This window comes from Vigna unguiculata, chromosome 3, assembly GCF_037176805.1.
Source record: "Vigna unguiculata cultivar grain cowpea cultivar isolate G323 ecotype 2 chromosome 3, ASM3717680v1, whole genome shotgun sequence".
In the NCBI taxonomy this organism is placed as follows: domain Eukaryota; kingdom Viridiplantae; phylum Streptophyta; class Magnoliopsida; order Fabales; family Fabaceae; genus Vigna; species Vigna unguiculata.
This window is the reverse complement of record NC_140794.1, coordinates 66,267,091-66,278,968: the sequence shown is the minus strand read 5'-3', so window position 1 is coordinate 66,278,968 and position 11,878 is coordinate 66,267,091. Positions and strand designations below refer to the sequence as shown.

Genomic DNA, 11,878 nt, shown 5'->3' with positions numbered 1-11,878 from the left:
AAAAGCAATTATTTGTAAGAAAAACCAATAATTACTATCATTAACTTATGTGAGACATGTCAAAACGGGTAATTTGGTTTGGTGTGATTCTATCCATCACGAATTGATAATTTAGTAAACTAATTCAATCCGACTCACTTATTAGTGAGCCAAAAAAATTTGAATCTGGCTCGACTCACCATAGGTTGGTGGGTTAAATGGATTGGCTCACGGGTTCACTTAATTAAAAAAAATACAATTTTTTTATTTATTTTTCAGTCAAAATTAAATTATAATTATAATTAAAATATAAATAAACTTTAATGCAGTCCAAATACAAACCAAAATCACAAAAAAAAAAATTATCTATGTGTTGTCTAAAAAAACAATCTAACCCTACCTAAATGCAAAACCCAACTTAAAAAAGAAAACACTTGTGTATCTCTTTATTTGCGGGTTGGTGAGTTGGGTTCTAAGTGGACCGGGTCAAAAATCAACTCGTATCAAAATTTGTAAAAAAATTTCAATTCAACCCGACACAAATTCATGGTGAACCGGATTGATTCACGGATTTTAACTCATTTTAACAGTTCTATTTATCGTTATTATTATTATTATTATTATTATTATTATTATTATTATTATTATTATTATTATTATTATTATGAGATTTAAGATTAAAATAAATTAAATGGAAAAAATGTATTTGGTATATACAGGTAATTATTATTTAGTTATATTTTATTATTAATTTAAGAGAAATTTGTATGGTTTGTATACCAGGAAAGCGGAAAGTCGCACTGAAACAGAGAAAAAGCACTAAATATAAGATGATGTCAGATCTTACCATAAAATTATGGCATTTGCAAAACCATGCGGCAAGCCGACTTTACCCATAATTTTCTATTTTTTAGATTTTCAGTAACACCCTATTTAAAATTGTTAAAATATACAAAAATTTATATAAATTCTTCACGGACCCATAGAGCTTTTATGTATTATATATATATATATATATATATATATATATATAAATAAGAGAATATAAATATAAAATATTTCACAAGCTTCTTTTAGTTCCAAGACGTGTACAGCCATAAAATATGATGATAGTGATGTCACAATCACAATCATAAATGAAAGGTCGGCTAATTATCTAAATTAATATAAATAACATATGTTGTACGATCCAAGAAAAAAAAATAGTAATGGTAAGAACTGGTTTGTTTAAAATGAATTCCTTATTTTGGGAATTGTATTTGTGTCCCCTCATGTATTTAATACATTCATTATTGGATATAGTATAAAAAGTAATATAAGAGTAAGTCATCTAAAAGTAATTATAGTAATATTATAATTTAGTGATAATTCATTTAACACAAGGGTTTATATATTAGAGAATGATTATTGATGTCTTTTAAAGACACATATTAATTTTTTTTACTAGATATTAATATTTTTGATCATTTAAAATATTTGAATTTTACGAGTTTAGATTAAGTTAATAATATCTTATATCTATTTAAAATAAATAGGAATATTAGACCATGTTTATGCTTGATTTTCATTGAATATGCAAAAAAAAAAAAAAATCAACTTTTACCTGCAATTGGAGAACTAGACCCAAATGGAACAAATGCTTTTCATTTTTCACATGCAACACAAGAACATCAGACAAATGCAAATGTTCATCCCTTTCTCCATGCAATTAGAAAACATTACTCATAAATGCAACAAATGTTCTTCAGTTTCAATTTGAAAGCTTTAACTTTACATACACTTTAAACTCAACTCAACATGCAACAAAGATCGTGCTATTAAAGTCTTCACAAAGAAACAAACTTTAATTCGAATTCATCCATTAATATCATTTAAAGTAGTTTTTTACCTAAACTTTATTTCTTCAATAAAATTTTCAACTCGGTTCACGTAAGAGATCACTCGATACTTCTTCAAAGTTTAAATAATAAAAAAAAAAATTCTTAGTTTTTCAACTATTAGGAGATATAACCAAATTTTAAAAGATAGATGAAATTGATGAATAAAGATAAAAAGGACAAAGAAAAAACTTTAAAGAAAAAAAAGTTGCAAGGAAGTGAAAAGACAAAAATAAGGAAAATGAAGTCTTTCATTTACAATTTTCACATTAAAATTTTATATCATATAGATCAAAAAATACACTTTCTGGTGTTTTTTAAAAACTAAAATTGTTTAAATTGAAAGACTAAAATATAATTATGTATGATTTGTTTGTCAATATACCTACTTTAATATAAAGTTGTTGACAACCGCCTATATTCTTCATTCCAAATAAATATTAGAAATCTTCGATATCACCGTATACTTTCACGTGCATAATGTATTCTAAATTTTTCATCTAACTTCTTGCTCTTAAAAGATATGTCTATACTTTTCTAATAAATACATACGGACACAGAAATGATTTCGGAATATTTTTATAATTTTAAAACAACAATTACACGTTAGTTTTTTTTTTTTTCACGTTTTTAAATTTATTAAAATTTTAAAAATATTTTCACATATTTTTTATAAATTTATTTATTCTTTTTTTTCCTTTTATCTGTTCATCAATATTTATTTTTCATCTTTTATCCATCATTTTGAATAAATATAAATTTATTTTACATATTAATTTAATAATATTACACATGATCATTTATTAATATAACATCAATCATATTTAAAGATATATGTACACAAACATGATAACACCTATATTTACATAAACATTATTTAAAATTTTCTTGTTACAGGGAATTTTCTTCCAAATTTATTAAAAAATTTATAAGAAATTTTTTTTTCTGTTATTTTTTCTTAAAATTTTATTTGTCAGAGGTAATTCATTCATGGATAATTATTTCCTACGAAATGATAAAATTTGTAGATATCTTTTACCAAATTTATTGTAAAAATTGTTTTATATAAAATATTTTACAAAATTGGCAGCAATTTTCTACAAATTTTTTTGTAACAAAATTTATAAGTATTTTTTTAAAAAATTTGAAAACAAAATTGATAGAAAATATAAATTTTTTAGTAGTGAAATAAATAATTTTGCTTTATATAATAATAGTTGACTAATAAATGTAATCAAATATTAAATTATACTTTTATTATTATTAAAATCTCAACTCAAAGATATGTTTTTAAAAACAACTATATTAATTTAATTATTTTGATATAAAATCCATAATTCATTATAGTTTCAATAATTTAATAATTGTGGACAATATTTAATATTTTATTAATTTAAAAAAAATTAAAATATGATCATGATCATTACAATTTGAAACTAAATTTATGGTTTATGAGATGTTAGCTATGAGAGAGTAAACCATCCTGGTTTCAACTGGTCCTACCACAAACAAGTGCACCTTTTTAGTTGTCATTGGTTCCATAGAGGTTATACACTGTTTAGCCCCGCTCTCTATATATAGAGTTCAACTCCAAGATGATTCATGAACAACATAGCACAACACAAGTAGTTGTTCTTATTGTGAGTTTGTTTTTCTTGTGAAAACCGACATCATTTAAGGATTCTTGGTGCTGATATTGTTTGAGACAAAAGCACGATGGGAACGGGTAATAACTTGTCATGCCCTGAACCCATGAAAGTCACGTCCAACGGAGGGTTCCAACATGAAAATCCTCTGGATTATGCGCTTCCTCTGTTAATCCTCCAAATATGTTTGGTCGTTGCTTTTACTAGATTTCTTGCATTCCTCTTCAGACCCCTCAGACAACCCAGAGTCATAGCTGAGATCATTGTAAGTTTTTCTGTCCCCACCATCCAATTAATTTATTGCTAACTTTTTATCAAAAAACAAGTGTGTTCTCGTTGTTACAAAAGGAGTTCCTCTTCCGGTGATCATGTATTTAGGCACATGGGCATTCCCAGGATTTCTTTTTTATTATTATTTGGGTTCGGTTGGTGTTATTTTATTGAAAAATGTTCACTTTGCATGGGTATTTGAAGAGAGATATAGAAAGAAAATATATATTTAAGAGAGGTAACAAATGACCCGACACTTGGGTCAATCTTGTAAAAGTTTAACTATGATCTTGAGTTTGTATCATGTGTTAAAAATATTAAAGAAACTTGTGATTTATAAGGAAAGGGATTTTTTTTTTTTCGTAGAAAGTGGATAAAAATGTTGAGTATGGCAATAAAAGTATAGTAATGTTGTTAAAATTGTAGGGAGGAATACTACTGGGGCCATCTGCATTTGGGCGAAACGAGAAGTTTTTGAATGCGGTTTTTCCAGAGAAAAGCATCACAGTTCTTGAAACGCTGGCCAATATAGGTCTTCTGTTCTTTTTGTTTCTCGTGGGACTTGAGCTTGACATGCGTGCAATTCAACGTACTGGTCACAAGGCCTTAGGCATTGCACTCTGTGGGATCACTGTGCCTTTTGTTCTTGGCATTGGCACTTCCATTGCTCTTCGAGCCACTGTATCCAATGATGCTGAGTTGTTTCCTCTTCTAGTCTTCATGGGTGTTGCTCTCTCCATCACCGCCTTCCCTGTCCTCGCGAGGATCCTGGCTGAGCTTAAACTCCTCACCACTGACGTTGGTCGCATTGCAATGTCTGCTGCTGCTGTCAATGATGTTGCAGCTTGGATTCTTCTTGCTCTTGCCATAGCCCTTTCTGGTTCCGACGCATCCCCCTTTGTTCCTCTTTGGGTATTGCTCTGTGGTGCCGCTTTTGTCATCTTTGTTGTCTTTGCCATTAGGCCGTTGCTTGTGGCTATGGCTAACCGTTCCCCGGAGGGTGAGCCGGTGAAGGAAGTGTACATATGCATCACATTGACTCTGGTTTTGGCTTGCAGTTTTGTCACTGATACTATTGGAATTCATTCCCTCTTTGGGGCTTTTATGGTTGGTACTGTTATGCCCAAAGAAGGTTCCTTTTCTGGGGTGTTGACCGAGAGGATAGAAGACTTGGTTTCTGGCCTTTTCATGCCACTATATTTTGTGTCCAGTGGGTTGAAGACTAATGTAGCAACAATTAAGGGAGCTCTTTCTTGGGGAATGCTAATGCTTGTTATATTCAACGCTTGCTTTGGGAAGATTATTGGCACTACTGTTGTTTCATTGCTGTATAAAGTGCCTTCCAGAGAAGCCCTGGCTCTTGGATTTCTCATGAACACAAAGGGTTTGGTAGAACTCATTGTTCTCAACATTGGGAAGGACCGTAAGGTATTTATATATTGTTTAATCTTGTTCTAAACAATAATAATTTATCTTAGTATTCTGTTTTTTATCTTAACTATTTTCTTTGGTTCATACATGTTGATAAATACCCATCTAATTGGAAACTCACCCTAAACAACCAAACGCTGAAATAGTATATCCTTAACATATCCGTATGATTATCTGCGTGAAAGGTATTACATGTCTGTTAATAAAAGAATTTGTGAGTATATTGTTCTTGTATTTTTTATGAATCATTGTTCATACAATGCAGGTGTTGAATGACCAAGCATTTGCCATTTGTGTTGTCATGGCATTGTTTACCACCTTCATCTCCACCCCAATAGTGATGGCTGTATATAAACCAGCTCGCAGAGGAGCACCTTACAAGCACAAAACAATTCAACGAGATCCTGACACTGAGCTTCGAATGCTAGCTTGCTTCCACAGCACCCGTAACATTCCCTCGCTAATCAATCTAATAGAGTGTTCCCGTGGGACCGGAAGGAAAGGAAAGCTTTGTATATATGCAATGCATTTGATGGAGCTCTCGGAGCGATCTTCTGCAATCATAATGGTTCACAAGGCAAACAAAAACGGCATGCCCTTTTGCAGCATGAAGCGGGATGGCAAAGATCAAATGATCATAGCTTTTCAGGATTACGAGAAACTGAGCAGTGTGAGTGTGCGCCCCATGACAGCTATTTCTGCTCTCAATAACATCCATGAGGATATTTGTACTACTGCTCACAGAAAACGTGCAGCCATGATCATCCTTCCATTCCACAAACACCAACGTGTGGATGGATCGATGGAGTCAGTGGGACATTCATTCCAAGAGATGAATCAACTTGTGCTATGCCATGCTCCATGCTCGGTGGGAATTTTTGTTGACCGAGGTCTTGGAGGGACAAGCCAAGTCCAAGCCAATGATGTGTCTTATAAGATAGTTGTAGCCTACTCTGGAGGGCGCGATGATCGTGAAGCACTTTGTTATGGAATGAGAATGGCCGAGCACCCTGGGATTTTTCTCAATGTGCTTAAGTTTGTAATAACTCCACCGGCGACATCATTGGCCTCTGGTGCTAAATCGGTTGAGGTGTCATCAAACAAAGAAAGGAAAACAATGGATGGGATTGGTGTGAATTATGATGATGATAAAGATGATGAATTGTGGAGTGAGTTTTTAAGTGCATGCAACAACAACACCCAAGAGTCAATGAAGTATGAGGAAAAGGTAGTGGAAAGCAAAGGGGATATTGAGACAGCATTGAAGGAAATGAATAGATGCAACCTTATATTGGTTGGTAGAATGCCACGAGTGGCAGCTTTGGGTAGCAAAAGTGACTGTCCAGAGCTTGGACCTGTTGGAAGCTTTGTTGCTTCTTCAGATTTTTCCACTGTTACGTCTGTTATGGTAATTCAGCAGTACAATCCCTCAACTGACATTCATCCCTTGGTGATGGAGGAATCTGATTTTCCTGATATGTCAGATTCACCAAGGAGTTAATATATGCAGTATTAAAGTTGTACTTGTTAACTTGTTATATGTTACAAACGAGTTAGATTCTCGTACTTACGTGTCTGAGAAAGTGAAATTAAGGAACATGAATAATATTTGTTTATTAGATGGTATTTAAAGAAATTGAAAAGTTAAATTATGTTTTCTCTTTATATCCAAGCACGGGGGAGGCACAAGCAAAAGGAATAAACGTGGAATTCTAAATCATCAAACTGTGTTTGTGGTAGTTATTGTGGGTACATGATTTTTCAAAAGATATTGGTCTCTTGGATGAAGGAAAGAGTTAAGAAAAAAAAAAAAAATTGATTCCCATTATTCCGAACTTGATCTTTTATATGAAAATTATGGTATAATTTTCCCTTATGTTTTCGCCCTTTTGTTGCGATGAATGCATAACTTCAACATCGTACATAACATTTTACTATAATAAAATCTATGAATTAAAAGAAAAAAATCAGTTAATTATTAATTAAATTTGTTAAAAAATGAAGGGCGTGAGATGGGCTTGGGATTGGGCTTGGGCTTTGAGAAGGTGGATTAACATGGGCCGGAGGCGAGAGGAAGCTTGTGGAAGGGGGTGAAATCAAAAACTGAAACGAAATCAAAATTGAAAGGAAGGAGAAGGTCAATGGCAGAGAGTGTAGGTGTAGGTAGGTTTGGTGTTACCGGTCCAACTCTTTCCTCATTCTCTCTTACCAGATCTCACGCTTCCACTCCCAGCATCTCCTTATTCTTTCGCTCTCAATCTCATTTCCCTGCTTTCCGTTACTTCACGCGTTACAATCCCCACCTCTACGCCGCCGTCACTTCCGACTCCACGGCCACTTCGCTTGACCTAACTCAACCCGATTTAGATCATACCGGCGGCGGTTCCAACGCTAACGGAAACGGTAACGGCTCTAGTGGCGGCGGAGGAGGCGGAGGTGGAGAAGGAGGTGATAACAGCAAGGGCGAGGAAGGGTCGGACAGTGGCAAGAGGAAAATGGCTTTGTTAATGTCCCAGAAATTCACTCTTGCTTATGCTGCACTCGTCGGAGGTAGTTCTCTCTTTCTCTCTGTATTTCTTTTTCACCACTTAGTAATTAAATTGAGATAACTGTTGCTGAACCCTAGAGAAGATATTGTATTATATGTTTGTTTTGTTTAATTATATGAGGGAGCTGATTTAGTTAACTTCATACTTTTTCGTTCATCCAAAAGCATTTTGGAATGTGCTTAAGGGATGAAAGTTTTCTAGGACATGGTGTTCGATTCATTGCAATTTCAGATGTTCATTAAGCTGCTATTTGAGAGTCATCTTTAGCTGCAATTTTTTCTCAAATTGCAGGGTTAGGAAGCACTCTACAAAATTATTAGCAATGTCGAGTGGGACGCGTGCATGTGTCTGAAACAATAGCTCTTTCTTTAAGTACTATGATTTGGTCCTATATCTGTCCTTTCTTGTTATATGGTCCTATACTACTCCTGCATTAAAACTGGTTTTTAGAGTCTGTCATGTATTTAAGTTGTTCTCGATATAATGTACAACGGATTCGACCATGCCGTGATTTTGCATTATCTGGTTTATGTTTTTCCCTTATCCGGTGACGTATATACAACAATGTTTTTTATGGTTTTTGGCAGTGGGTGGTGTAATGGGTTTTCTCAAGAGTGGCAGTCAGAAGTCGCTTTTGGCTGGGGGTTTGTCTGCATCACTGCTATATTATGTATATACTGAGCTACCTGGAAGGCCTGTTTTTGCATCATCTGTGGGCCTTGGTAAGTGACTATTTTCTCCACATTTTTTACTTACTCATTGCTTAAAGCCTATCTTAGGAAAGTGTTATATCATCATAAAATAGATCAGATGCATTCATCTCTGCCTTTTATTTTGTAATACTAAGGAATTGGCTCTGTTTCAAAAAACAAAAAAGTTAATTTCTTTGAGAAGGTGCATTAGTAATTTTGAATAAAAACCAAGTTTGTTTGTGTGTGTATTCTCACGTATAAGTTGGGAGTAGTTGCATTAGTACTTTTGAATTAAAGGTGATCTTTATGTCTAAATTTTGGATTTCTTTTGAATATGCATCTTATAGTCGTACTAAGTTTCCTGTACAATACGTTAGTATTTTTTTTAATTTAGCTAGCATTCTAAAGAAAAATTTAAAACTTGCTATTGTTAAAAAATAGTTAAATAACTTATTTTAGGAGATAGAAAGTGAATTTAGGTTTAACTCAATGAATATACAAAACCGCCTTATAGAGTTTATAAAGTAAAGTGTAAAGTTTGTGTTTATTTATATACTATAGTTTGATTATATCTTTAATTGATGTGAGATTTACAAAATACCTTCTCATATTGGTTTTTGAACATCTTGAGCTTGAATCTATATATTTATGGTTGGTTCAATAAAAGTCTACTAATCGATAGAATAATTGGTTTGACAAACCTTGCTAAAGTAGATTCTGTCATATCAGAAAGTGAATTTATATGTAACTCAATTCTACTAAATCGGGCTTACAAGCAAGCGGAGATTTGCATCTGCATATCTATTGTAATTCAGCCATATCTTTTTATGTGGGATGTACAACATCTTCGTTTTTAATTAAGAGATGAAACTTTTGAAGTTGAAAAAAAGTTACCTAAGTAAATCTTGCAAATTATGAACACACATAATTGTGTTTATTAATTTGATAAGATATGTCAAAATTCAATTTGAGACCAACTAATCTGAGCTGTAAAGGCTCTATCGGCTGGTTATCCCAGAATTCTGCAGTTTCTTTTAAGAATTTAAAAGTAAATAAATATCTTATTCGAGCCTGTAAGATTTTATGCAACCTACCAAGATGTGATACAACTGTAAAGGATTTCGTTTACTTTACTCCCCACATGCAGGGATATCTGCTGCACTTCTTGGGGTGATGGGTTCTCGTTTCAAGAAATCAGGGAAGGTCTTTCCGGCGGGTGTTGTGTCACTTGTGTCGCTTATAATGACTGGTGGTTACTTGCATGGAATTATGCGTAGTGCCCACTAGATAACGAAGGTGAGGTGGTAGGATACCTTTGTTGTTAAATAAGGATGTTTGGCCTCTGTTTACGGCCATAGTTGTTATTTTCTTCTCAACTTTTATCGTGTGCACAGTTCTGTCCCAGTTCTATTTGAACCTATGCGTATTTAGTTATGCTCGTTCTTAACTTTTTGACTAGTTACTGCATGATGCACTGAAAGGAAAATATAATCAGAAAAGCCGAACCCAAGATTTGAACATTGTTCTTTATTTTATTTTACTATTTTGTTTATTTATCGCATTGCATTCTTGCAGCCTTAATTAAATGTTATTATCAAATAGTGGTAATTTTGCTTCTAAATATTAGAGGGAACACGTGAAATGTCGTCATTCTGCCACTAATTAATTATAATTTTTTAACATAATACTGTTTACCACGTCAAAAAATTTATAATTTATTACATACGTTTATTAATAAAGTTTGGGTCATTCATAAACTTTGAAGATGAAAATAATTCAGTTTGAAATAGGAATCAAATTCAATTTTGTATCAAAGTTAAAGAATTAAAAATACATTTAACTTTTTAAAATAATTATCAAAATTTTATAATAACATGTCTTATTCATTTTAAAATAATTGTCAAAATTTATTCTAATAAATTTAATTTAAGTTCAAATGTCTTGAATAATAGTTCAAGTCCAAATAAAATAATAACATATTAAAATGTAAAATAATAAAAAATACTAAAAAATTAAATTTTAATTTACTAATATAAAATAACTTTTCATATTAATATTATTTTTGGTTTGGGGTGCAACTAAATGAATCCGTTAGGTTTTTCGAAAACAGATACATGTCATGAAAAATGTCAAAATATTATAACTTAAAAACTTATTAAAGTAGTGATTCTATATTTTTTAAACCTTTATTTTTTTTTTGTACAGTGAAAATTATGAAATACAAATAATAAAATTATACAAAAATAAAATCATGAAATACAAATAATAAAATTAAGCAAAAAGTTAGTAGAATGTATTTTTATTCAAAATATTACTTTTTTCTTTTTATTTTTTTATCAAAATATAACCGATGTTAAATTTTCAATTTATTGGCATTTGTTTGTAGAAATAGTTCTGTAGTGATATTTTGTACTTGTAATGTAGTAGGAAATTTAAATTGAATAACGATATAAAAGAAATAGAAAATAATTTAAGAAACATGCCAAATTATGGAAAGTAAAATTTTAAATACTTACACCTTTTTTTTTTTCATGTTATTGGCTTCTTAAATTGCATATCTAATTAATATATATATATATATATATATATATATATATATATATATATATATATATATATATATATATATATATAAAAGGTGTAAGAGATAATATATAAGTGATGATATATAAGTGATAAGTAATAAGAGATTATATATAAGGGATAAGAGATAATAGATAATAACGTATAGGTGATAAGTAAAGAGATAAGACATAAGAGATATTAGAAAAGATATATGAGATACGAGATAAGAGACAACAAATAATTGATAAGTGATAAGAAATAAAAGATAATAAATAAGAGATAAAATATAATAGATATGAGATCTGAGATAAGTGATAAGTGATGAGTGATAAGTGATAATTGATAAGTGATAAGAAATAAGTGAGAAGTGATAAGTAATAAGTGATAAGTGATACATGATACATAATAAGTAAAAGGTGATAAGTGATAAGTAATAAATAATATGTGATAAGTGATACGTGATAGGTGATAAGTGGCAAGTGATAAGTGATAAGTGATAAGTGATAAAAGATAGGAGATATGAGACAAGAGATAAAATATAAGAGATAAGAGATTAGAGATAAGTGATAAGTGAGAAGAGAGAAAAGATATGAAATATGAGATAACTGGAGAAGTGATAAGAGATAAGATATAATATATAATAGATATGAGATATAAGATATAAGATGACAAATAAGAAATAAGAGATAACAAATAAGTGATAAGAGATAATATATATATATATATATATATATATATATATATATATATATATATATATATATATATGAGATAACTAATACATGATAAGTGATAAGTGAAAACTAATAAATGATAAGTGATAACTGATAAATGATAAGTGATAAGTGATAAGTGATAAGAGATAAGAG

At 31.1% G+C, this 11,878-nt stretch overlaps 2 protein-coding genes across 2 annotated transcripts; both read left to right on the top strand.

The window, feature by feature from the left end:
* The first annotated feature begins 3,419 nt into the window (after positions 1–3,419).
* LOC114177451 (cation/H(+) antiporter 19-like) lies at positions 3,420–6,868 on the top strand. Its single transcript, XM_028062791.2, has 3 exons — positions 3,420–3,767; positions 4,199–5,200; positions 5,469–6,868. Exons 1-3 carry the CDS (start codon positions 3,573–3,575, stop codon positions 6,702–6,704), a joined length of 2,433 nt encoding a protein of 810 aa, XP_027918592.2. The 5' UTR covers positions 3,420–3,572; the 3' UTR covers positions 6,705–6,868.
* Positions 6,869–7,288: 420 nt separating this feature from the next.
* LOC114179360 (Transmembrane proteins 14C) lies at positions 7,289–9,962 on the top strand. Its single transcript, XM_028065683.2, has 3 exons — positions 7,289–7,753; positions 8,340–8,474; positions 9,592–9,962. Exons 1-3 carry the CDS (start codon positions 7,345–7,347, stop codon positions 9,729–9,731), a joined length of 684 nt encoding a protein of 227 aa, XP_027921484.1. The 5' UTR covers positions 7,289–7,344; the 3' UTR covers positions 9,732–9,962.
* The last annotated feature ends 1,916 nt before the right edge of the window (positions 9,963–11,878 follow it).